The following is a 27815-nucleotide window of genomic DNA, read 5'->3' on the forward strand; positions in this document are numbered from 1 at the left end:
CGTTCGTTTCAACACATCCAAATTGGTCAATTCTATCAAAAGTAATGAAATTTTTAAGAAAAAAAAAGGGGTCAAATGACAACCCGAGCGTTTCAGTTTTAAAGGTCATATATAGGCTCGACAATCAAAAATAATACATCTAAAAAATAATTCTTGATTTGATTATCCAAAGTTTAGATTATCCGAAGCGTTATTTGTCCAAGGTATAAAAATAATCGATTATAAATGTGCTAAAATTTGGCTCAAAACTGGAGTTGCGGATCTTTGGCCCAAATAATTAAACCAGTATTTTTGTTTGTTTAACCATTAGGGCAGGGGTGACCAAAGTATGGCCCGCGGACCCATTTCGAAAGATTATGTAAAAGGGCCTGCTGACCACTTCTAAAGTGATTTTATGCTTTTTCAAAATTAAGGTTTATTTTAAACTAAACTTTAGGATGCAAATATTTTGTTCAAAAATCTTAATAATTAAAACAATTTTACTTGTTTTAATGTGAGTGAAACTACTAAATATCGTCAAAACTTTCTTCAAACATTTTTGGAAATATTTAGAAATCTGTATTAACTGCAAAAAACATAACTATTCTATATTAATTTGACAGTCAAAATGACCCTTTTACGAACTGACCCTCAAACTTATTGAGAAACCTTCCCTCGGGATTCGAACTCTTGACAGTTGGATTACGAATTTGATTGACTACCATCTTATTCAGGCAGACAAAATGTTGAAAACGGCGGAATAAAGCTCTTGCAAATATTTTACAATGCTTTTATTTACCAGGGAGGGTTGGTTAAAAAATGTTAAAAAATTAGTTAAAATAGATTTAAAAAAAAACTTCAAAATATTAATGAAAATTTATGTTGATTCAGCTTTATTATTTTTATTGCATTTTACATTAAAAAATATGATTGCAATTTAACTTCACGGGTGCTTACATTTTTTTACAGTTTTTTCATTAAAATGTGGAAATTTGGGCTCTCAACGATTTTTCATTAGTTACAATTTATTTAAAAAGATACAATTACGCCATTACATAAATTGTCACCATTTTCGAAATAGAAAAAAAAAAACTGTAAAATTTCAGCTTAAAACATTTTTCCTCAAATACTTAAAGAAATAAAATCAACAATACCAATAGAAAACTGCCATTTTGTTTTCTATTATTTTTGATAAACGAAATGTTCAGAGAATAACAGATATTTCAAAAAACTTTCGCAGATAGATGTATTTTCTAGTCTTTTCAAATTAAAATTACGTAATTACATTTTTTCAAATAACCTATTTTGTAAATTTGGCTCGCAAGCTCATTTGAGCTTCAAATTTGGCCCGGCCTCTAAAAACTTTGGGCACCCCTGCATTAGGGTGACCTACGCCGTGTTAGGGTGGTCCGAAACCACATTTAAGAAAAAAAAATCATAACTTATGGAGTGAAACCGATTTTAGATTTCTTGGACGCAAAATGAAGGTGATTAGTTGGACTTTCAAGAACAAATAGTTAAAAATTGAAAAAAAAAAATAGCCTGACATTTGAAAAACTCATATAAAAACATCAAATCTGAAGTTTTTTTTTTAAAAGGTCTAACAAACCAAATTTCCAGTTTTTGCTTTGTGGGTGTTTTAGAAACCGCCTTGAGTCAGGGGTATTCAAGAACACCCAAAAATCAAAAACTGAAAATTTGGTTTATTGGTCCTTTTAAAAAAAACTCCAAAAATGACATTTTGACGGCTTTTGTCTGGAAATATTTTTATCGAATTTCTCGAGAACATTCACGTAACAAACTCAAAAATGGGTGAGGTTCATTAACTGAATTCCTAGGTATGATGTTTTGAAACTAAAATCTGGGTTTTTCGACGTGTCACTGCGTAAATGACAAAAAAGATTCAGCGATGACTTAGACTTTTTTGGGTTTGTGTAATAAAATGTACAAATATTAGTTTCAGTAAAATTTCATTAAATCGCATATAATTTTGAAGAGATTTTGTTACGCAATACGATCCTCCTTAAACGAAGGTCGACTGTCATTTTTCTGGTTATGAAACCTCAACACTGTTGTTTTTTTTAATTGCTGTCCTATGGATGTTTAAAGTAAATAGACTTTTTTTCAAATTCGAAGGTCACGTCCATTTCGAAACCCAAAAAAACAAAACGCATCGTTTGGTATAAAGGCGTGACAGTCGACTGATTTATACTTAGTAGCCAAGAGATTGTTAAGTTGAACCAATTAAACCCGCAGTCCAGTTTGACCTTATTCGTTTTTGAAAATAGCCTCCGGAAGAAACGAAGACGATCTATAAAACGAAGGATTGTGTGACTGTGTCCCATCACTAGAGGGTTGTAAATCGTTGGTTAAACATCACACAATGGTAAGCTCGATCGTGTGTTTGCTCAACTTAAATTTATCTAACTAATAAGTTTATCTTTCGTTTTGCAGAGACTCTTAAGCTTACTACTAGTACTCGCGATCGTCGCGCTATCGAATCAAGCTCCATCAGCTTCTAGAAACACTCGACAAATCAGCCTGAACTCAACGGTCACCGCATTTCCAAGTCGAAGTCGGGGAACCACATCAACGACAACGACCACGACCGTAACGATTCCGGACTTCCGAAAGGTCATCGATGCCACAACGGTGCCCCGCGGAACTAACCTCGGCAAGAAGTTACAACCCAATTGTTGAGCTGCAGCCTGGTCAGGGAGGATCCTACACGTTAAATATTTCCTACTAAGTGTTAAGTTTCGATTATATTTTGTTGATGAATTAAACCAAGCTTGTTTCATTCCACAATTTCACACTCCACCGTAAGCCGGTATCAGAATAACAAATCGTAAATGTGTCTGTCTGTTCGTCTGTCCAGTATACGCTTTCTTTCACATACAACTTTCGGTATCATCTGGAATTCAAGGCCACCAATACAGACGGCCACCTTAAGGTACGGACATGCTGACCAGGCACGCCGCTCTGTATGATCATGTGCGCGGTCAGTCCAGATTCGTACTGGTATTTGTATTGGGAGCTTTGTATGTTTTCATTGACTTGCAAAGTTCCAGCACAGCCAGACAGTTCAATCCAAGTCAAGTCAGTGACCGGTTGGTGAAGATTTGTGTGGCTTGCGGATGTCGTCTGTACGCGAATGTACTTTGGGTGGAAATTTTAAGGGTGTTTAATTGATCTGACTAGTGGGAGTGCAATAAATTTAAACGATTCAGAGGATGTTATCACCGATTGTTCAGTTGCGGAGTACAACTGCGCTTTCGAGCGTGATTACTGCTCGAAAATGTTCAGCTGATAGCCAGAAGTAAGTATTCATGAATCGATTATTTGCAGTTTGAGCATAACATAATAAAATGTCTAGAAAGCAGACATTTGTTAGAAAAAAAATGAATGTTTTTAGATATAAAAAACGTTATACTTTACCACAAAAAATAAAGAATGTAAAAATCTAAACCAATTTACAGTTCAAGCATTTTTGGAAAACAGAGTAGATCTCCGATGTCATTGATTTATACCTAGTATCTGAAAACATTAACAAACATTGGTAATATGCCAATGTCAAACAGTAAAAAACTTCGAGATTTGGTAATCAGTAAAATATCATTGATATTGATATTTGTCAGTGACGGATAAATAATGTGTAAAATGTGTAAATGTGTAAATAGTTCACCCAAAACGTGAATGCATGCTGTTTTTGATTTCAAAATTATGATAAAAATAACTCTTTCTTAAAATAACAAGCCGATATTTCCAATATTTAATGGTAGATTTTACAACTTGAGCAATTCTCTACCAAAACCGGAAATGGATTTTATTTGTATTTTTTGATTTGGCTCAAACTTTGTGGGGGCCTTCCCTATGACCAAATATGCTATTTTGTGTCATTGGTTCACCCATACAAGTCTCCATACAATTTTGGCAGCTGTCCATACAAAAATGGTATGTAAATATTCAAACAGTCAGTGTCTTGCGAACCTTCGTGGTGAACGGACACTAGAGCTGCGGTATTTTTTACTACCTAAGCTCAGAGTTATTTCAAAACAAAATTCACAGTCTTTTTAAAGACTACCTGAGTTATTTTCCAAAATTCTAAACAGTCTTTTCAAGACTAACCCCACCTGAAATTTTGTTGTATTTTACAAACGAAGCCATCTTTTAAGAGAACTTTGCTTGCAAAATGCGTCAAAACAAAGGTAAACGCAAATCTTCTGAAGATTTGGTCGTTACGTCGGTGAAGCGTTTGAACGCTAAACCGGCTATCGGCAACAGAAAACGAAAACAGCCTCTTCTGAGGTCTGATTCTGATTCTGAATGTGAGGTCAATCCTCCAATTCCATTGACAAACAGTTTCGGTGTTTTATCCGAAACTGAAGACATGGAACCTTCTCCTCGTACTGAGCCTTCTGCCGTCGAGAAACGAGTAAAGGCTCCGCCAATTGTAGTGACTTCCGTCTCCGATTTGGCCAGCTTTCGAACGCAACTGAAAATTGCAAGGAAACTTGCAATTTGAAAGTTTCGTTCCAGCTTGGTCGAAGAGGAGAATGTCGCTTGTTGACGGAATCTTTACAAGATCACCAAACTTTTGTTGGTTATTTGAAAACCACAAACACAATTTCTACACGTATGAGACCAAGAATGCTCGCCCATTCAAGGCAGTCTTGAAAGGTCTCTCCAACGACTTGTCGGTGGATGAGATCAAAAACGAACTTAAGGTGTTGCTTGGCTTTGCCCCATCCCAAGTAATACCAATGAAGAAAAAATCAAACGGGAATATTTCTCGCTTTGGTTTGACTTCACAATTTTATCTGATTCATTTCAACAGAAATGAAATCAACAATTTGAAACTTTTGGACAAAGTTCAGTTTTTGTTCCATGTACGTAAAGTGGGAGCATTTTAAGAAACATGGCGGTAATGGCCAGAATCTGACCCAGTGCCGGCGTTGCCAGGCATTCGGTCACGGTACTGATCATTGCGCCATGGTTCCAAAATGCATGGTTTGCGGGGATTCTTCTCACGACAAGGACAATTGTCCCGTGAAAGAAGTCACCCAATTTAAATGTGCAAATTGTGGTGGAAATCACAAATCAAATTTCTGGGATTGCCCCATCAGAAAAAGGTTTTGGATTCTCGTGCTAAGCATCAGCCGAAATCCAAACCGAAATTTTCTCAAAGTCAGGTTGTACCTGCATCTTTAAATCAAACGTTCGTGCTGTCTCACTCGAACAATTCTAGAAATACCCCTACCGTGGAAAAGTTAGGTAACAACAATGGCATTTCTTATGCTAACGCCGTTTCGGGTTCATCCACGAATTTTAAATCCTCTACCAATTTTCAAATTGGGCAGGTACCTCAAATTTCATTTGAAAATTTTTCTGCTGGCAACGCTTTGGGATCTTCTGATCTTGGCGATGTTACGTTTGAAAAAATGACTTTTTTGCAAAACTCACTGTTTGGTTTGATTCAAACAATGAGTAATGCTACATCCATGATGGAAGCAATCCAGATTGGATTAAAATTTGCGAATGATGTTGTTCTTACCCTGAAGTTTAATCATGGATCTAAGTAATTCCATCAATATTATGAATTTTAATGCTCGCTCTTTAAAAGCGAAAGAAAATGAATTTTTCAACTTTTTACGAGTTCATAACGTGCATGTTGCTGTTATAACCGAAACATTTTTAAAAACTGGCACTTATTTGAAAAGTGATCCAGATTATAAAGTTATAACCAATAACCGAATGAATCGAAATGGCGGTGGAGTTGCAATAGTTATCCACCGTAGTATGACTTATAGCACGTTACGTGACTTTAAGTTAAAAGTTATTGAAAGTTTGGGCATTGAACTTGAAACTTCTTTTGGGAAAATTATGATTGCAGCTGCATATTTGCCATTCCAATGCACTGGGGAAAATAAAAATTATTTCAAAGGGGATTTGAATAAACTTACTCGGCATAGATCTCGATTTTTGATCATCGGTGATTTTAATGCCAAACACCAATCTTGGAATAATTCAAAAGTAAATTCCAATGGTAAAATTCTGTTCAGAGATTGCACTTCTGGTCTTTATTCGGTATTATACCCGAATGAACCAACTTGCTTTTCTTCTGTTAGAAATCCATCAACAATTGATTTGGTTTTGACAAATCAAAGTCAGTATTGTGGTCCTTTAGTGACTCATGCTGATTTTGATTCTGATCACCTTCCAGTAACTTTTTCACTTTCTCATGAAGCAGTTACCAGACCCAATAGTTCTGTGTTTAATTACCACAAAGCTAATTGGGACAGGTATCAGCATCATATTGAGAATAATTTAAATCATGATTTTGTTTTAGAAACCAAAGCTGATATTGATTCAGCCTTGGAATCTTTAACTAATGCAATTTTGGATGCGAAGAATATTGCTATTCCTAAAGTCCAAGTCAAATTTGATTCTCCCATTATTGATGACGATCTTCAGCTTCTGATTCGTCTGAAAAATGTTCGCCGAAGACAGTATCAACGTTCTCGTGATCCTGCACTGAAGCGAATTCAAAAAGATTTGCAAAAGGTTATTGACCACAGATTCACTCTCCTGCGAAATGAAAAGTTCGCAAGAGAAGTCGAACAAATTAAACCTTATTCCAAACCTTTTTGGAAACTTTCAAAGGTTCTTAAGAAACCTCAAAACCCATCCCTTCTTTAAAAGATGGTGATAATATTCTATTAACTAATGGGAAAAAGCTCAAAAACTTGCTCAGCAGTTTGAGAGTGCTCATAATTTCAACTTGAATGTTTTGAGTCCTATTGAAAATCAAATTTCAATAGAATTTCAGAATATTGTTGAACAAGAATTTTCATCAGATGAAGTTTTTAATACGGATCTGAATGAATTAAAATCTATTATCAAAAATTTAAAAATATCAAAGCCCCTGGTGAGGATGGCATTTTTACATTTTAATTAAAAATTACCAGAAGCAACTTTAAGTAGCTTGGTCAAAATTTTCAACAAATGTTTTGATTTGGCATATTTTCCCAGTAGTTGGAAAAATGCCAAAGTAATTCCGATTTTGAAACCGGATAAAAATCCTGCTGAAGCCTCAAGCTATCGGCCCATTAGTTTGCTTTCATCTATTAGTAAATTATTCGAAAGAATAATTGTTAATAGAATGATGACGCACATTAATGAAAATTCAATTTTCGCTGATGAGCAGTTTGGATTTCGTCTAGGGCATTCAACTACTCATCAGTTGTTGAGAGTTTCAAATTTAATTCGAAGCAACAAATCTGAGGGCTATTCTACTGGCGCTGCTCTTCTAGACATAGAAAAAGCATTTGACAGTGTTTGGCATAAAGGTTTGATTGCGAAATTGAAAAGGTTTAATTTTCCGATTTATATCGTGAAAATTATTCAAAATTATTTGACGGATCGTACTCTGCAGGTATGTTATCAGAATAGCAAATCTGATCAACTACCTGTACGTGCTGGCGTCCCTCAAGGAAGCATTTTGGGTCCAATTTTATACAATATTTTTACTTCTGACTTGCCTGATTTGCCCCCAGGATGTCAGAAATCACTTTTTGCTGATGACACAAGCATCTCCGCCAAAGGCAGAAGCCTTCGTGTCATCACAAGAAGATTACAAAAAAGCTTGGATATTTTCAATTCTTATTTGAAAGAATGGAAAATTACTCCAAATGCTGCAAAAACTCAACTTATTATTTTCCCTCACAAACCAAGGGCTGATTTTCTTAAACCAAAAAGTCATCACATTATAAAGATGAATGAGGTAAATTTAAAGTGGGAGGATCAAGTGAAATATCTTGGACTTGGTTTTGACAAAACCTTACTTACAAGGATCACATTGAAAGTATCCAGGTTAAATGTAACAAATATATTAAATGTTTGTATCCACTTATAAACAGGAATTCTAGACTTTGTCTCAAGAATAAACTGTTAATTTATAAACAAATTTTCAGACCTGCCATGCTTTATGCTGTGCCGATCTGGACAAGCTGTTGCTTAACCAGGAAGAAAAACTTCAGAGGATTCAGAACAAAATTCTGAAAATGATTCTGAAACTTCCTCCTGGTTCAGCACCAGTGAACTTCATCAATTAGCCGAAGTTGACACTTTGGATGTTATGTCCAATAAGATAATTGATGCATTTCGACAAAAATCATTGCAGTCTTCAGCTGCATTGATCCGCTCTTTATATAGTTTATAAGTTAGTTTTAAGGTATCCCTTTTCCCTTTTGTACATGTAGGACCTCCTACATTTGAAATCACTGAATAGCGAAAGCTACAATATTTCATGAATAAATGAAAGTTGCTAGTATTTAAAATTGAGGTGAAAAGTCATCGTTTGTGATTGGACACTCAATAATATTTTAACTGAATGAATGTACATGGAAAAGAAATTTGAATAAATATAAATTTAAAAAAAAAAAAAAAAAAAAAAAATATTCAAACAGCTGTAGCTTTTGAGTGAATTTTCTGATCAATTTGGTGTCTTCGGCAAAGTTGTAGGTATTGTTGAGGACTTTTGAGAACAAAAATAGGTACACGGAAAAAATTGCAGATCAACATTTTTTTATCAACATTTTTTTACTAAATCTCAATTTCCCAAAATACGTATTTTTTGATTTTCGAGATTTTTTGATATGTTATAGGGGACAAAAATCCGCAACTTTTGAGCCATAGAGAAACATGGTCAAAAAATCTTCCGCCGAGTTATGAATTTTTGAAAAAATAGTGATTTTTGGAAAACAAATTGAAGTTTCATGCAAAAACAAGTTTGACATTACTTTTTAATGCAAAATTGAATTTGCAATCGAAAAGTACTTTACAGATTTTTTGATAAAGGGCTCCGTTTTCAAGATATAGCCACCGAATGTTTGATTTTAGCGAAATATTTGCAGTTTTTCAATTTTTAAAAATAGTGACCATGAGTGACCATTTCCAAAAATATTTTTTTTGAAAAGTTCAGAAAATTTGCTATAAAATTGTCTGAGGGACATTGAAGATTGGACCTCTGGTTGCTGAAATACAGCGGCTTAAAGAAAAGAAACACGAAAATTGAAGTTTTCTAAGTCTCACCCAATCAGCCCACCATTTTCTAATGACGATATCTCAGCAATTAATGGTCCGATTTTCAATGTTAATATATGAAATGATCAGAAAATTCACTCAAAAGTTACAGCTGTTTGAATATTTACATACCATTTTTGTATGGACAGCAGCCAAAATTGTATGGAGACTTGTATGGGTGAACCAATGACGCAAAATAGCTTATTTGGTCATAGGAAGGCCCCCACAAAGTTTGAGTCAAATCAAAAATACAAAAATAAAAATGATCGAAAACGGCCGATTTCGTAGAGAGTTGCTCAACTTTGCTAAAGAATAAAAAGCGATATGATTTGAACAAATTCAGTTGAAAATTTGCACAAATTCATCAACTTGGGGAAACTGGGGCAAGATGACCATATGGGGCAAAAGGCAATTGCTCGTGTTACGGTCACATGTGCAATCTATTCAAGAGTAAGTTTTTAATGTTTCTATAAGCCACAGAGTACTCTGTGTATAAGCTATTGTGTTTCATATATTGATGGGACCATAAAAAAAAACTCTAGAATTGTTCCTTATGTCTCACTTTCTCCTATCTCATTTGTGACATTCATGCGCTTACACAGTAAAAAATTGTGTAAATTTTTAAGGTAGAATTCTGCAAGATTGCCACTTTAGTAGCAAAACTACACATTTTCAAAGGTAAAATTACACATGTTTTTCTGATGTAAAAGATGTACTCCTTCCCAGATGTAATATTTCAATCATTTTTTTTACTGTGTAGAAATACGTATTTTTATCAGCTATCGACACTTAATTTAAGGTTCCAAAATGCATTTTTTTGTAAGAAAAATAACCTGAACATGGTTATTTTTGAAAACCGTGCATGTACTGAAGTTTCAAAAGATCATTACATGACTGGAATAAAAATGTCCATCATACACTAAAGAGTAAATCGGGGCCGAGCAACCGTGGCCGTGAGGTTACAGGCTTCGCCTTGTAAGCGGAAAGTGATAGGTCGATTCCTGTCTGACTCGTCAAACCCGGGCAGACGGTAGTAACAAAATTCATGCCATTTCAATAACAAATACTGTTAAAATAACAAAAAAGAATTATGATATATTCTTGCAAAATCTGTTTTTGCATAAGAGTTTATTAGATTATGTTATCATAACAAAATTTAATATTTGTCTGATATTGGTTGAAAGCCAAAAAAAAACTTTGTGATAACATTTTTTGTTATGGAAGAATACCTCCAACTGTTATTTGGATGATCGGATTGGTTGTTAAAATAATAACAAAGATTTGTTATTAGTATGTAATTACAATAACAATCCAATAACAAAAATCATTACGACGAATATCAAATCTTGTTATAAATAACGTAAAATGTTATTGCCCTAGTCAGCGATGGAATAATCATCATCAAAAGAAATCTCTGAACGTTCATCAAGAGAAAAAAAAAAACCCGAAGAAAGCATAGCTCTCCTCTCTCGCGCACGAAAGATCGGTAAAAAGAATCTAAAAAAATCATCATCTTGATTATTCGGTGGAAAACCTTTTTCACTACTACACTTGCAAGTGTAACGTCACACGTCGAAAAATGACCTGTCACATTTTGTAAATGGGCAATGTGTGTAAACAAAGTGAAATAAACATTATTAAGTGGTGCTGACAAGGATATTCACAAAAAAAATCATCAGCTGATTGATTTTCTTGGAGAATTTCGATAGAGATTTTCTTTTGCGTGATTTGCCTCCTCTCTCTTTCGCGGGTGAAGATAGTTCGCAAGCGAAATTGATTTTTTTTTTTTTGCGATTATTCCATCCCTGGTCCTAGTATTTTCAAATATCAAAAAATGTTCTTCCGAGTGGGTCTCGTGGCGCAGGGGTAGCGGCTTCGGCTGCCGATCCCGATGATGCTATGAGACGCGGGTTCGATTCCCGCCTTATCCACTGAGCTTCTATCGGATGGTGAAGTAAAACGTCGGTCCCGGTTTCTCCTGTCTCGTCAGAGGCGCTGGAGCAGAAATCCCACGTTAGAGGAAGGCCATGCCCCGGGGGGCGTAGTGCCAATAGTTTCGTTTTTTTATTTTTGTATTTTTTGATTTGACTCAAACTTTGTGGGGGCCTTCCCTATGACCAAATAAGCTATTTTGCGTCATTGGTTCACCCATACAAGTCTCCATACAATTTTGGCTGCTGTCCATACAAAAATGGTATGTAAATATTCAAACAGCTGTAACTTTTGAGTGAATTTTCTGATCAATTTGGTGTCTTCGGCAAAGTTGTAGGTATTGTTGAGGACTTTTGAGAAAAAAATAGGTAGGGTAGAGTAGTCATCAATGAGACACGGGGAACAATGATAAAATGGCTCTCACAAGTCGTAGTTTCAACCAATCAGGCTCATATTTGGGGGAAAGGTGTATCTACTGGATACACGTCTGCAATAATAGTGGCTTTGGTTATGGACGCTCCCTTGAAACGTAATTCATAAATGTTTGATTCTGGGGTGTAAAAGTAAATTATGGACAAAAAATACTTTTGCACTCGTAGGCTGCCATTTACACCAAAACTAATATTTTTCAAATTTCTTTCGACGTTCCATAGGGATTGAGTTGGGCTACAATGTCTTTTCATTAGGTTTGACCAAAATTTAGAATATACCCAGAATCCAGGGCTGTCTCATTGTTCCCCACTCATTTAAGCCCGAGGGTAACAATGAGACACTTTGATTTTTCTTCATTAAACATTGCAAAATCCATGTAAATCTTTCAAAACATGAATTGAAAGTGATTTTTGGCATATTTATACAGTTTTAACTTCATTTAGCCAAACATACAAAGTTATTTGTTATAAATAAATGGATTTTACAAAATTTAAATACTTTTTAGTATAACTTTTGTTAATTAAAGTTTCATGTTGGCAAAATTGCTCTAAAATGTTCAAGGCAAGTCACCTGTAATGTAACAATACAAAAATATGATGTTTTACTAGAAAAGTATTGATTTTCGTAGAGTGTCTCATTGTTCCCCAGCTGTCTCATTGTTCCTGCCAAGTGCGTCTACAATGAGACAGTTGAATAACTCTGGCTGTAGATGTCGGATCGATCTCATATTTTGGTCAATGTTAGAACACACTAAAAGAAAGTAAATACAACAAAAGCTCATTAAAACATGCTGAAGAAAAATTAGAAAAATCGTTGAAAGTTGAAAACCAAAAGTGTCTCATTGATGACTACCCTACCCTACACGGAAAAAAATTTTGCAGTTTTTTTATCAACATTTTTTTACTAAAACTCAATTTCCCAAAACACGTATTTTGCATTAAAAGTAATGTCAAACTTGTTTTTGCATAAAACTTAATTTTTTTCCAAAAATCACTATTTTTTCAAAAATTCATAGCTCGGCGGCAGATTTTTTGACCATGTTTCTCTATGGCTCAAAAGTTGCGTATTTTTGTCCCCTAAAACATATCAAAAATCTCGAAAATCAAAAATACGTATTTTGGGAAATTGAGTTTTAGTAAAAAAAGTTGATAAAAAATCTGATTTTTTTCCGTGTACCTATTTTTTCCTCAAAATTCCTCAACAATACCTACAACTTTGCCGAAGACACCAAATTGATCAGAAAATTCACTCAAAAGTTACAGCTGTTTGAATATTTACATACCATTTTTTATATGGACAGCTGCCAAAATTGTATGGAGACTTGTATGGGTAAACCAATGACACAAAATAGCATATTTGGTCATAGGGAAGGTCCCCACAAAGTTTGAGCCAAATAAAAAAATACAAATAAAATCCATTTCCGGTTTTGGTAGAGAATTGCTCACTTATATCTCAAAACAGGCGCTAAAAAAATGTTTGTTCATCTAGTTTTCAATTGAGGGTTGTTTTTTTTACCCCATATACAGATAAATTTATGTTAAATTATTAACTTGTATATTAACATATAATTAAAAAACTTTTTTGAACTTAGTTGAACTTATATAACAAAGTTTTATTTTCAGTGATAAAAACCTTACTTTTAATTTTTTGCACAAGTTTAATTTTTTAGTCCGATTTTAGCAGAAATGATTTTTTTTATTTCAATGAAACTATCATAAATAAAAGTTATCCTGTGTGTTTGAATTTTCTTCATACAAAAAATTAAGGTAATAGAGCGAAAAGGACGGTAATAAAAGAAGAAGATACATTTCAAAACCTTATTTTGGTCAAACATTAGATCTAAATGACCAAAAAGTGACATTTGACGGTTAACAAAAATATCATCTGTTTAATTAAAACAGAAAGTTGATTAGTCGAAAACCCAAATATGAACATTCAAGGTAAATATTTAGTATTGAGATGGCTGTTACGCACCTTTGCTTAACTGGAACTATTGGTCTTCCAAATCATCAAGAAAGGAAACAAATCGAAGGGTTTAAATTTGGAAAATCGTGGTTAAACTTGCGAAAATCTAGACACTTGAACTCTAAACAATGTTTGTTACTGCATTGGTCTTGACATCTTTATAGAACCCCACGCCCGTTCAACGAGATGCCCGGTCCACGTGGTCCATTCGGATTAGGAAACTTATACCAATACCTTCCAGGAATCGGTAATTCTACTCTGCTCTAAACAACAGTTTATTTGATTAAAACAATACTAACTGTTTTCTAAGGCAAGTACAGCTTCGACGCGCTGCACGAGTCCGGCGCCGACAAGTACGCCCGCTGGGGACCAATTGTCCGCGAGACCATGGTTCCCGGCCAGGACATCGTTTGGCTTTACGATCCGGCCGACATCGCCACTGTACTGAATGACAAAACGCCCGGAATTTACCCGTCGCGACGCAGCCACACCGCCCTTGCCAAGTACCGGAAGGATCGGCCGAACGTGTATCGTACCGCTGGACTGCTGCCCACGTGATTATAGGACGCCGAATTTGAGTTGGACTTTTCAAAGTTACTTTATCGTTCTAGAAACGGAATCGACTGGTGGAAGATCCGGTCAGAGCTGCAAAAGGGCCTGAGCTCACCGCAGAGCGTCCGGAATTTTCTCCCGTTGACGGACCAGGTCACGAAGGAATTTGTAGCCAGCGTGAAGCAGACAGAGAGCAAGGATTCCGTTCCGGATTTTATGCCCGGAATATCTCGGTTGAACCTCGAGTGTCGGTTTGAGGTGATTTCTTTGAATAAGTTTGAATAATTTCGTAAAACAAATTTTCCAGTAATCTGCCTGTTAGCGTTCGACGTCCGGTTGGACAGCTTCTCCGAAGCGGAATTGCGACCAGATTCCGTCTCTTCCCGGCTAATGAACGCGGCGGAAGTGACAAACGATAGCATACTACCAACCGATCAGGGCTTCCAGCTTTGGAGATTTTTCGAAACACGTGCCTACCGGAAGCTTCGCAAGTCGCAAGAGTTTATGGAAAAGACCGCCATCGACTTGGTGTCGCAAAAGTTGCTGTACTTTGACGAAGATCGCCAGAAGTTAGCATCCGGGCAGCACAAGTCCCGCTCACTGTTGGAGGAATACCTGCGAAATCCGGCACTAGATTTGCACGATATTATCGGGATGGCTGCGGATCTGTTGCTAGCGGGAGTTCATACGAGTGCCTATACGACGTCGTTTGCCCTGTATCATTTGTGCCATAATCCGGAAGCGCAGGAGAAGCTGTTCCGGGAAGCTTGTAAGATTCTGCCCGATCCGTGGGAGAACTGCGTGGAGGCAGCCGCACTGAATTGTGAGTGTTTATTTTTTATTTGTTTTTAGACGGGTTAGGAGGGGGGGGATGGGAAAACTAATTTTAATATTTCAGGGTTTTTTTTCAAAATGGGTAAGCTAAAAGTATCACATAATGCTACTACCAAATCATTGCAAAATTTCAATGAATTTATGAAAATATTTTTCATAGTGGTAACGCTTCCGCCTAGTAAGCGGTAGATCGGGGTTCAAATCCCGGCTCGGGTCAACACAACTGGCGATCTTTTTCCTTCTGGATTCTCGATTGCTTAGTAAAGGGAAGGTCACAAGCTGGACCTCATCAGCGACAGCTTAGGAAGGCGACGTATGGAATGTTAACATTAACCTTAACATGTTAACATTAGTCGAGTTAAAAAAAACTGCCGCTTTGTAAATGCCGGCCCCGATACTCTTCAAGGGTGTTTCCCCTCAGGAACTGGGAAAGATTTACTTTACTAAATTTTTATGACTTTTTTCGATGTTCAACATTTGCAAAAAGTAAAAAATGTCCTTTCAATTAAGAATATAAAAAAAACGTTCTACAATGTATTTTTAATAATTAACGATCAATTTTACAATTTTTTTTTTCATTGATTTTCGGCAATATTTCTACTGAAACCTGATTTTTTAGTTTATGGTCATTATAGTACAAAGCTAGAGCAAGGGCGGTAAAACATTGCTCTTACGGTCTTTCATCCCATTTAAACACATCGAATGAAAGGTACCGCCCCTCTCAAATGTTGTTCCAAATAGCATACACTCAAAGCAAAAAGTTTCCTTTTTTCAAGTTCATTCGTCGTCACCCTTTAAAAGGGTAGGTATCGAAAATGTACTGAATTTGACATACCCTTTTAAAAGGGTGACGCCGGGTGAACTTTAAAAAAGGATAGAAAGTATCCTTTTTTAAGGATTGAAAGTACCCTTTTGAGGGATACTTCTGACTTTGAGTGTAGATCGTCCAACACAGGGTGCGGATCTTTCATCTGAATTCGCAATGTTAAAATCCTCACAAAAAAAATTAAATTAAAAAATTCTTGCGTTCTAAAAATTGTAATATTCACTTTTTTTTATTTTCGAAGAATTTAAAAAAAAGTTACCCTTCAGCTTGAGAATAAACAAAACAGTTCAAGCTTTTTAAAAAAAAACTCCATCATCCCGGTACGAGAATCAAACTCACGACCTCTGCATTAGAAACCCAGTACGCCGCAAGTCGAAACCCATCCCCTAACGGTCAGTATTCCCAGAGAGCAGATTTACTCTTTGAAAGGATCTGATATTGCCGAGCCAGACAGGAATAGGGGGATGGCGTCGCTATTTTTAGACCACGTTTTCCACTTTTTCTCATCGAAACCGGCTACTTTATCGACTTAATTTTGCTGGGCGAGATAGGACGCCGTCTATTTTTAGACGATGACTCAGCACTTTTCCACTCTTGCACTTTAAAAAACCAGGTGGCAGCACGATGTAACGCCACGTCCCTATTGAACCCATCAAAATGCTGCCTTTCAAAATGCTTATCCGCCCTTTTCTCGTGTTGCTCCAGAAATGTTCAAAAATTCCAAATTCAAAAATGTTTTAAAACATTCTAAAAATCTTCAAATAACATTTTTTTATTTGACAAATAAAACTCTGAAAAATATCTAAACTTTATCAAGTTTTTTCAAGATATCATTGAATAAAACATTTATTATTGATTCAAACAATTAAAAAAAAATCAGTAAGGCCGTTGCAAATATTATTTGAAGTTTATGATACACCTGTCCAGTTGTTTTGCAATCATTAGTTTCCAAAATATCTTACTGTTGACAATTTTTTATTTTTTACAAAAAAAAAAGTTTTGCAATGCTGTACATTGTAATTTCATAAAAAATCTAAATATTTTTAATCCAGCCCAAACAAGCTAAATATGGTTATCAATGCTGAAAATGCATTTTAGATTGTTTTGAAATTTTGAAAGTTTTTGAAAAAAAAAAAATCCTTTGATTTTTTGGACCAATTTTGGAGGGGGTGGGGGCCGGGGGGGCTGCGACATAAACTTTGAAAAATATTTGAGCAGTTCTCTCAGATTTTGGTCATTCGACTTTTTTTTGTATTTTTAATTCGACTGAAACTTTTTGGTGCCTTCGGTATGCCCAAAGAAGCCATTTTGCATCATTAGTTTGTCCATATAATTTTCCATACAAATTTGGCTGCTGGCCATACAAAAATGATGTATGAAAATTCAAAAATCTGTATCTTTTGAAGGAATTTTTTGATCGATTTGGTGTCTTCGGCAAAGTTGTAGGCATGGATATGAACTACACTGGTAGAACAAATTTTGGTGATTTTTGTTAAACTTTTTGTCACTAAAACTTGATTTGCAAAAAAACACATCTTTATTTATTTATTTTTCATATATTTTAGGTCCTCTAATTCATCAAATGCCAACTTTTCAGAAATTTCCAGGTTGTGCAAAAAATCTTTGAGCGAGTTATAAATTTTTGAATCGATACTATTTTTTTCAAAAAATCGAAAAATTGGTCGCAAAAAAATTTCAACTTCATTTTTCGATGTAAAATCAAATTTGCAATCAAAAAGTACTTTGGAGAAATTTTGATAAAGTGCATCGTTTTCAAGATAAATCCATTTTTAGGTGACTTTTTTGAAAATAGTCGAAGTTTTTCATTTTTAAATTAGCGCACATGTTTGCCCACTTGTGAAAAATATTTTTGAAAAGCTGATTGATGTTTTCTAAGTCCCACCCAAACAACACACCATTTTCTAATGTTGGAAAAAATTAGTTCTAATATTTATAATTTTTTAAAACCTACGATACAAAAAGCATGTTAGAAAAATAGATTTTTGTAAAATATCGGTGTACAAAACCACAAAAAGTTAATTCGTCGCTAAAAAAAATATAATATATTCATTCAAAGCCTCCAACACCCATATTCCCATAGGTCAAAAGATAGGTAATTTCATGGACTACACTGCCGTTCTACGCATAATTGTCCCATGTTCAAAAAAGTGCAACTGAGAAAAACGCGATTGAAATTTTTCGACCGTTTTTTTGTGTTTCTACGCATAATTGTCCCGTAGGTCCCTATTCACCCTATATGTCCCTAATTGCCCCAGTTAGCAGTTTATCACTCTTATTTGTTATTCTTTTGCTTTACAAAAGGTAAACAAGACACAATGCTTTGTAAAACTAATGATTCCGCGAAAGAAAATACTTGGTGGGACAATTCTGCGTAGAAGTACCACGATGGGACAAACAGACTTGGTGTTGTTTTTGATGAGTTTCCTAACAAAGTACTAGATTTTATGTGTTTTTCGAAAAGTAAACGTCAAACTAAACCTAAAAATGACAAAAAGTCAGAATCGACCAAAAATGACATGGGACAATTATGCGTAGAACGGCAGTACAAGCCTACAATATTAACTTTTTGGCCAATCGCAATTTTTCTCATAGTTTTTTGATTTTTCTACAGCAAACATTTTACAACGTTAGTTTTTTTGCCCTGTACTGCCGTTTTACGCATAATTGTCCCATGTCATTGTTGGACGATTTTGACTTTTTATCATTTTTAAACTTAGTTTTACGTATACTTTCAGAAAAACACATAAAAAAGGTCAAAAGACCTTTCAAATGCATCTACGAGAGTTGGAGTTGATGAAGTTTTACGGAAATGCGAGCAATTTTAAGATTTTTTATGTTTTTTGGACCTCAAACTTCGAAGCCCGTTTTACCCCACTTCCCTTTGTCGTAGAGGGCTCATATTTGGTATGAATTCATCTCATGTATAGACAAACAAACGCTGAAATTTTCATCCAAATCGGAGCACCTCGATACGACCTGTTAGGCTGTTACACATTGGTGAAAAATTCGCTCTTAATTTGTGATGACTAATGATTGCAAAACAATGCATTTTCAACACTTTTTTCATAAATTAACATACTTTTCAAATTGTTCCAGGTGGATATACCAAATTTTCAGTTTTTTTCTTTTGGGTGTTTTTAATAATCGTAAGAGACACCCCCTGGCTCGATTCTTTAGGTAAAAATAAGTAAGGGTCGCTTTTTATCGTTGAAGTTTGTATGGGAAAATTCGAAAAAATGTATGGGGAAAGCAAAAAATTGCGAGTTAACCCTGACGAGTTTATGATAACTTACATGAGATATCAGTGTTGAACGGAGGTCAATGTTTTTCAACTCTTTCAGCCGAAGCCTCCTACTGCCGCGCGGTCCTCAAGGAATCCCTCCGACTGAACCCGATCTCCGTCGGCGTCGGCCGTATCCTGAACAAGGACGCCACCCTGGGCGGCTACCACGTGCCCAAGGGAACCGTCGTGGTCACCCAGAACATGATCGCAAGCCGGCAGGCGAAATACTTTAGCAATCCCGACCAGTTCGTGCCGGAACGGTGGATGCGGGACAGCCGCGAGCAGGTCAACCCGTACCTGGTGCTCCCGTTTGGCCACGGCATGAGGGCGTGCATTGCGCGGCGAATGGCCGAGCAGAACATTCTGGTGCTGCTGCTGAGGGTGAGAAGCTGTTTGCGATTGCTTCCAGTGAAATGACTTCTCTTTCTGTTTTAGTTGATTCGATCGTTCGAAATCGAGTGGGCCGGACGAATACCAATGGACGTGGAGACGAAACTGATCAATCAACCAGATCAACCGATAAGAGTCAAGTTCCGAGCACGGAAGGCATGATTGTGAAGATTATAATAAAGTGTCATCATCGTTTTAAATTATCAAACAGTTTGACTTAGCTTGTGTGTGTTTTTTTCGGTAATCTTTAATTATATTTTTGTCTCCCTCCTTCAGTACACAGACACGACCCTCGCCTTAACCCTTAACGCCTAGAGTTGAAGTAGTAGCACGCGCCTTACTTCTTGGCCGGGGCGGGCTTCTTGGTCTTCCGGACGCGCTTCTTCTTGCCGTCCTTCTTCGGGATCGGGTTGCGTCGCTTGGGCAGCGGCTTGGTTCCCTTGACGGGCTTGCCGAACAGCATACCGTTGTTGACGACCGTCTTCTTCAGCTTCTTGTACTCGGCGCTGACGATGCGGTTGCGCTCGGCGCGGGCCAGGCGCAGCTTGAACCGATCAAAGTCGGACAGGTTGCAACGCTGGAAAAGAGAGAGGGAGAGAAGTGTTGCGTTAGAATAGCTGAATTTTGAGACTGATTCGATTTGAGCGAGTTGTTAGCAACGAACATCAGAATTAAGTGGCTTCATTATGAATCAGTCGGCCTTTCCTATCAATGAAATTTGTTATAAAGGGTTCATCATGTGTGATTGGGATGTAATTGTTGTTGTCGTTGGCTGGATAAGTATTAAATCTTCTTCTACGTTTGAGCGTTTCATTCTAAACGATTAATGTCTGCGATCTTTATCAACATTGCCTTTCACTATGAATGAATATTGCGAGTTATTTCAGAACTTTTAATAAAATCACCGAGTCATATGATATAAAATAATCATGGAAAATAACTAATACCCAGTGATGTTAAAAGCAGTATGATAGAAAGAACTATCATTTGATGATTCTTGCACTGAAATATCCGAGGGAAAGGCGACCGTCAATATAGTTTTTGAGTTCTCTTCTGATTGGCTGGCAACAGCATTCTCTTTCTAACACTCATCTCTTATTCTCTCTCACACACTCCTTCCTCTGTTCCTCGTTCACGCTCCTCATCGAAGATTCTGTAGATTTCTCAGAAAACCGCAATGAAAGAACGCGAGAGGAGGATTGGGAATCGACCACGGATAGCGTCCCGTTAAACTGCGTTGGCATTTTTTTCGGGCAGTTTTTGAGGGGCAAAATTGTGTATGCGGAAATGAGAGAGAAAAAGTGAATATCACAAGGGGTTTGAGAAAACAGGAGATCGAAAACGAGAATTGTTTTTGCTGAGAATTTTACTGCCGTTCTACGCATAATTATCTCATGTTCAAAATAAAATGCAACTGCAGGGTTGTTACGGACGGCGCGGATCGCGCGGATGGCACCTATGGCGCGGATCTGGCGCGGATTTGCTGGCTAATTTTGCTCAGGCGCGGATTTCGCGCGGATGGCAATTTTGATAAACAAAATAATTGAGAACGATAGAATTTCTTTCAAATTACAAAGAAAAGTATTGTTAGGAATTAATTAAATTCAATGTTTTTCGTTGAGTGCGAAAACATCAATTTCTAAGAAGTTGTTAATGAAGAAAATTTTCTTCTAAAAATTATTGATTGTTATTTGAAATAATCTTCAAGGAGCGATGTTTTTTAATGTATTGAGATTTGTTATATTAATTTAACATAACATTACAACTCATTATTTTCAAAAAATCTGCTTAACAATTCAAATAAATACCAATTTATTAAAATCAAAATAACAAAATTCGAAAAATTACAGAATTTAAAAAAAATGAAGCTATGAAACTGTTAAGATTTTTATGTTTTTTTCAATATAAAAATTTAAATTTTTGGTTTATTGAAAAAAATAAAAATTCTTTTGCCACTCTGATTCAGGTAGAATTGATTCTACTCCCAATTATCACAACATGACGAAATGCACTTAGAAATCTGCTAAAAGCTCCGTCTAAAAGCGAAATGTAATGTTAAAATTAAAAAATAAGAAATCTGGAAATCAACAATTTGAAATAAAAAAAACAGAATTCATAACTTGAAATTGTCAAAACTTACAGACTCAAAAAACGTGAAAAAGTACAATTTTTAAATTGAAAAATTACGAAAATATTAATTACAATTGATTTTTTGGTAATTTTTAATTTTTAAGAAAGTTTTTAAGTTATTAAATTATTAAATTATTAAATTTTTAAATCATCTAATTATCTAATTATGAAATTATGAAATTACGAAATTTTGAAATTATGAAATTTTGAAATTATGAAATCATTAAAAATTAAATTATTAAATTATTAAATTATTAAATTATTAAATTATTAAATTATTAAATTATTAGATTATTAGATTATTAAATTATTAAATTATTAAATTATTAAATTATTAAATTATTAAATTATAAAATTATAAAATTATTAAATTATTAAATTATTAAATTATAAAATTATAAAATTATTAAATTATTAAATTATTAAATTATTAAATTATTAAATTATTAAATTATTAAATTATTAAATTATTAAATTATTAAATTCTTAAATTTTTGAATTTTTAAATTTTTGAATTTTTGAATTTTTAAATTTTTTAATTTTTAAATATTTGAATTATTCAATTATTTGTTATTTGTTGCTTTATTGGATACGAAAACTTGTACTTTTCGTCAAGTCAAGGAAGGAACTGTAGGATTTTACAATAGGGCCGTTTTCTTTGTTCGGATCATTTTCGGAGTCATATTTTTGTTTAGAGAAATTTAGAGAAGAAAATAATAAAAATTTCGTGTTTCGATTTTCCAGAGTAAAGTTTAGGCGAGATTTATCAAGTACTAAATCCCTAGATTTTATAATTTTGTGATTTATTTTATGGTTATAATTGTTTTAACGATATTAAAAGTGTTGCAAAAAATGCTAATATTGTTTCAGAAATGGTAAAAATGTTTCCATTTGGTACAGGCGGGATATGAATCCACAACTGATCAACGGTACTGATCCAAATGCCTTGTGTATTATTCTTTTTTGTTTAAAATTTCATTCATTATGTTATTCTCTTCTTTGCTTGTCGCGATTTTTTTTATATGGCGCGGATTGGGTTTTGGGGTCGGCGCGGATCTGGCGCGGATTTTTTCTCGACTTTTCCGTAACAACCCTGCAACTGAGAAAAACGCGATTGAAATTTTTCGTTCGACTTCTGTGTTTCTACGCATAATTGTCCCGTGGGTTCTTATTCGTCCTATGTGTCCCCAATCGCCCCAGTTAATATTTTATCACTCTTATTTGTGATCCTCTTGCTATACAGTATACAAACAAGACTCGGTGATTTGTATAACTAATAATTCCGTGAAAGAAAAACTTGGTGGGACAATTATGCGTAGAAGTGTAACGATGGGACAAACAAACTTGGTGCTGTTTTTGATGAGTTTCCGAACAAAGTACTAGATTTTTTTTTTTTGATTTTTCGAAAAGTATACGACAAACTAAACTTAAAAATGTCAAAATTGTCAAAAAATGAAATGGGACAATTATGCTTAGAACGGCAGTTTACGACGGAGAGAAGGGCAGTTACAATGGCGAAATGAGATTTCATCTGCACACTAGAAAGCGCTTCCCTAACACGGACGTAAGCTTAAAATACCAAACAGGTTTAACTGGTCGTGAACTGTGCAATATCAGCATTAACATTTGAAAATTAAATTCTCAGTTTTTGCATTTTGGGTGTTTTTTAATGCCCCTGACTCAAAGTGGTTTCAAAAACAGCCGCTAAAACTAAAAAAAAAACAACATACCAGGCAAAAGGTGTGGACCCGGATTCTCCACTTGCCCATCACCTTCCCGTAATGTACATCGTCCTTCTCCGAGCACTTACAAATGAAGCACGCCGAACCGGCTCTTTTCACTGTAAATGCCAACTCCTCGGAATCTACTTTTTCAGAATCCACAAAACTTGCAAACTCTTCTGAAAACGGCCGAAAAAGGAACGAACCTAAACGTTGCGTAGCGCGTTTGCACGAAACCAAATCACAACTCCTCGGAATCTACTTTTTAACAATACAGAAAACTTTGAAATTCTTTTGAAAACGGCCGAAAAAGGCGATATGAGCTACCGAACAACATTGGCAATATGGCGGCGTTTGCTTACCAACTTAAGATTGTTTGTGAATAAATCGTTAAATTTACTTTTTTGTCGTGTTTGAAGTTTTGGGTCGAGAATCTGTGGATGAACCAATAACACAAAATGCCTTTTTGGTCATAGAGATGCCTCGAACAAAGTTTGGTGATTAATTGCTCTAATGATATAGAAAGAGAGTCAAGGTCCAAAAACAAGAAGAGTTGAAAAAGTGATCAGCGATTTGAATGGAAACCGATTTCCTAACTTGTTAACAATTCCTCCATTTATTTTTGTTTTCGGAAAATATTTTTATTTCTAAATATGTATTTCAAATCTCGGGTTTTTCAAAAGAAACAAAAGCCAACAATAAGCTGAGACGGTTTACGATCGATTTTTGATCTTCTAAAGAATAAACCATTTCAAAAATGATCGAGGCTGTCCATAACAATAAGATTCGTTAAGTTTAAGAGATCATGGTGACTATTCGTCAATAAAGCCGGCTCAAAATCTTGCTCCCTTACTAACAGAGATTCACGCTTCAATTTAAACTTTTCTCGTAATTGTTTACATCACTGATCCCTTCGGCAATCGCGTATGGGTAATTAGTAAAAAGGACACTTCTAAGAAACGCCATAACGCGTTTTACATAGACTTCTAGTGATTTTGGAAAGATATCAACTTCGCAGCCAACGAACAACAATTTCCGCTCGAGGACCATCATTCAGTCCAAACTTCAACCTTTGTAGCCAGCGGACATCACAGTCGTCAACTCACCTTGGACTTGGCCTTGGCACGCTCCTGCCATCTGGTTTCGGCGAACTTTTCCTTAACGTTGAACGCCTCCAGAGCCTTGCGCACCACCTTGGTCTTGGCGGTGTACGGGAACTTGACGCGGAACTTGGTCAGGTGGAGGTGGTTCACCGGGTACTGCTGGCGGGGCACACCGGACAGCGGGCCATCGATGAGAACCTGCCGAAAACGGAAGCATTGGTTAGCATTTTCGTTGAAAGGCGAAGGCCATTTTGCATATGTGCTGGAATCGATTTCAGATCTGGAAGATATGGCTTCATGTATGGATCAGGCGGCCCTTCCTAAACTTCTAGTTTCCTCTGTGGGAATACTTCATCACGTTGAATTGAACAAAATTAATTTTGAAGTGCTTTTCGGCTCAAATTTCAAGAAACTTACCCGATTTTGGTCAATAATGTTGACAATCGCGACGAGGCGTCCCTTGTATTTGCCGACGGCGCACTTGGCCACGCGGCCAGTCTCCACAAAGCGCGTGAAAACCTAACAAAGGGAACAATAACAAATCCAAACATTAGCACCGGAACAAACGCCATTTCGGCAATCGGCTTCAATCGAACGCCTCCAAGTCCACGCCACAAAACGGTTCCAGCGTGAAGAATCAAACGGCTTGCTGCGATCTCGCACCGACCCCCGAACACGTCGGAACGCACTGCACCGTCCAGCGGTGTTGACACTTCTGACAGCTACCAACATGTGGCAAACTGCGGCATCAACTCGGATCACAGCAGTCGAAAAACTTCAACACTTGAATTTTCGCTCAAAATCGCCAATTTTCACCACGCACAAAAGTGAATCCAGCCCGCCGGCGTAGATTCTTCACGCTGGAACCGTTTTCCGTCGGGAACTTGCCGGATCGAGTCCATTTTCAGCGCGAATTTCGGTACGAGCGAATCCGCGACAGAACTTGCTCGCTTACCATTTTGGACCGGAAAGAAAGAGAATGTTGCGGGTGCGCTGCCAACCTGACGAGCGAAAAAAAAACTCCGTCCGGGGGAGAGTTCAAAGAACGTTGCGCGCGTGACAGTAGGGATGGCAGAAGTTGTTTTTGAAATGTCTGCGTGATTTGTTTCAGAATTTTTGCAAATGGGTTCGGAAAATAAAGTTTAGATTTCTGATTTTTTTTCTCAAACAACGATTTTTCAAATTATAATCTGTAATAACGCGTTGAATTCGTACAATTTTTTTTAAATGTGTGTTAAGGAGGTATGATAAACAAACAAAGAAACTCGAACTATTTTAATAGTGTCTGACAGTTTGTCAAACTCGCAAGGTTCGCTTCCGAGTTTTCAAGAAGAAATAAAGACCTGGCCTGAGTTACGACAATGGCGCAGTTGAAAGGATTATTAAAAGAAAAGTTTAAGAATTTCTTCTAAAAGTTTGTTTGATGGTCCCACAAGAAGTGAACGAAGTAACAGTGAAAATAGTGTTACGATGTGTTGAGTGCCCCGAATGGTTGGTTTGGTGAGCAGTTGGAAGCCGGTAAGTTATTTTTTCGTGACAAGTTTTGGAAGAGACGCCATGTTTGTGGCCCGTTGACTAGAGACCGGCAAACTTGCAAACAGAGCAAAATATTTATATGCCAGCTGATGTCTCTGTAAACTAATGCAGGCAAAAAAAACAAAGCAAGAAAACGGTCATGGAAAGGGTATCGAAAAGATTTTCTTAATGGAGTAGTAGAAATGGCAGTTCTCCCAGAAGGAATACATTGTAGATAAAAACAAAATCTGCTCAAATAGAAATGCAACTGAAAAGGAACCAATCAAATAGAGAACAGAAAGTGGCGTTCAACTAGTGGTTTACAAAATTTTAATACAGTTAGTACTCGATTATCCGAAGTCCTCGCCAAAATTTTTTGTAATTTACGATGGCAGCATTAAAGAATTTATTTTTTCTGAATTTAGGAATTAAAGTATTTCTAGAGGAAATTTTCAAAACAACCTATTAGTCATGGGTTTTCTATGCAGATAGGACCTTTTGAAAATTCTAGATCAGGGGTGCCTAACCTTTGGCCCTGCGGGCCAGATCTGATTTTTCTGAAGCAGTAGTGGGCCGGAACTAATGTTTATTAAAAAATAAAAATGCAAAGAAATCATAACATCATATTTATGAGAACATTTAAAAATAGTTAAAAGATACCTTTTAAAATTAAAATTTAATAATAAATAGAATTTATTTAAACAAAATTTGGATTCAAATCTACTTTACAAAAACACGTTTTGTGTTGTTGTGCACTTTTTGCAAATATCTTACAAAATATTATAAAAACACACAAAATTTAAAATGTTTTTTTTTTTAAGTTGCAATCAATTGAAATTTATTTAAAAATGTTTTTTTGCTATTTTGTGACATTTTTCAATATTTTAAAAACATTTGCAGCGAACTCCGTTATCTGTACAAATAATTTGCTTTTTTGAGCTTATTCTTGACAATATTTATTACTAAAAACTATATAATTTTTTTCTTACTCACTTTAAATAAAAATCAATTTGAATGGCTCAGGATAGAAAAACTAAAATTTAAAGTGAACACATTCAAAATTGTAATAAATTCAACATTAGAATTATTCTGTACAACAATCCAAGTTTGCTATCGTACACTGCACAATATAACGAAATTGATTATTGGGTCCTAAAATGAAGCTTAGATTGCTGATATTATTGTTTACAGCGATAAAACTTATTTTGCTGAGTACAATGACCCTTTGTACGACCACAAATAGTTTAAAATGGATTTTTACATCAATTTGGAAAAATTAACCTGGCGGTCCTTCTTGACAGAAAAGTTCCTACTTGACAGCTGGTTTCAAGGGGACCATAGTTGATTCATCGAAAAATTGTTGTCTAGTCAATTTTTTTTTGCATTAAAATGAAAAAAAAAGTGATCAGAAATGGTTTTTAATCGTGTTTTTACCATTGTACATAAATATTGACATAGGGCTTTAGTACCCAATTATGCTTTCTTTTCCTAGTTTTCAATTTAATTATTGATTCTGAAAACATCAATATGGATATGACAAAAACTAAATTCAAACATAAAGAATGTTTGAATTTGAAATAAAACATTGCTAAAGCACAAAAAAGCTAAATTTTCTCAATTAAATTTCTGTGAAAATATTAGAAAATCAGACCTTGAGGTTTTTTTAATCTAGACTCTAAATTACCATATCGAACATTTCATTAACAGCCTTACGGGCCATTGATAGAACTATTTTGAAATGGAGTCGCGGGCCGTACGTTGCGCAGGCTTCTTATAGATTCAAGATTTAAGAATTTAAAAATTTAAAAATTTAAGAATTTAAGAATTTAAGAATTTAAGAATATAAGAATTTAAGAATTTAAGAATTTAAGAATTAAAGAATTTAAGAATTTAAGAATTTAAGAATTTAAGAATTTAAGAATTTAAGAATTTAAGAATTTAAGAATTTAAGAATTTAAGAATTTAAGAATTTAAGAATTTAAGAATTTAAGAATTTAAGAATTTAAGAATTTCAGAATTTCAGAATTTCAGAATTAAAGAATTTAAGA

At 35.4% G+C, this 27815-nt stretch overlaps 2 protein-coding genes across 2 annotated transcripts; one reads left to right on the forward strand and one right to left on the reverse strand.

The window, feature by feature from the left end:
* The first annotated feature begins 3046 nt into the window (after window positions 1–3046).
* Window positions 3047–19515, forward strand: LOC6043696 (cytochrome P450 302a1, mitochondrial). The gene is made up of 7 exons (XM_038260623.1): window positions 3047–3298; window positions 13557–13639; window positions 13703–13946; window positions 14004–14191; window positions 14252–14767; window positions 18967–19289; window positions 19344–19515. Exons 1-7 carry the CDS (start codon window positions 3213–3215, stop codon window positions 19458–19460), a joined length of 1557 nt encoding a protein of 518 aa, XP_038116551.1. The 5' UTR covers window positions 3047–3212; the 3' UTR covers window positions 19461–19515.
* On the reverse strand, window positions 19516–24824 carry LOC6043699 (60S ribosomal protein L14). The gene is made up of 4 exons (XM_038261332.1): window positions 24816–24824; window positions 24670–24771; window positions 24256–24450; window positions 19516–19875 (listed from the first exon to the last, which is right to left on the reverse strand). Exons 1-4 carry the CDS (start codon window positions 24822–24824, stop codon window positions 19636–19638), a joined length of 546 nt encoding a protein of 181 aa, XP_038117260.1. The 3' UTR covers window positions 19516–19635.
* Window positions 24825–27815: the final 2991 nt, after the last annotated feature.

This window comes from Culex quinquefasciatus, chromosome 3 (genome assembly GCF_015732765.1).
Source record: "Culex quinquefasciatus strain JHB chromosome 3, VPISU_Cqui_1.0_pri_paternal, whole genome shotgun sequence".
Classification (NCBI taxonomy): domain Eukaryota; kingdom Metazoa; phylum Arthropoda; class Insecta; order Diptera; family Culicidae; genus Culex; species Culex quinquefasciatus.

Coding starts and splice junctions, on each gene's coding strand:
- LOC6043696 (XM_038260623.1), top strand. CDS start 3,213: ATGTTATCACCGATTGTTCAGTTGCGGAGTACAACTGCGCTTTCGAGC. Junction 14,192..14,251: donor ATCTCGGTTGAACCTCGAGT/GTCGGTTTGAGG, acceptor CAAATTTTCCAG/TAATCTGCCTGTTAGCGTTC. Junction 19,290..19,343: donor TTCTGGTGCTGCTGCTGAGG/GTGAGAAGCTGT, acceptor TTTCTGTTTTAG/TTGATTCGATCGTTCGAAAT.
- LOC6043699 (XM_038261332.1), bottom strand. Junction 24,451..24,669: donor ACATTATTGACCAAAATCGG/GTAAGTTTCTTG, acceptor CGTTTTCGGCAG/GTTCTCATCGATGGCCCGCT. Junction 19,876..24,255: donor GTGCCAAGGCCAAGTCCAAG/GTGAGTTGACGA, acceptor TCTCTTTTCCAG/CGTTGCAACCTGTCCGACTT.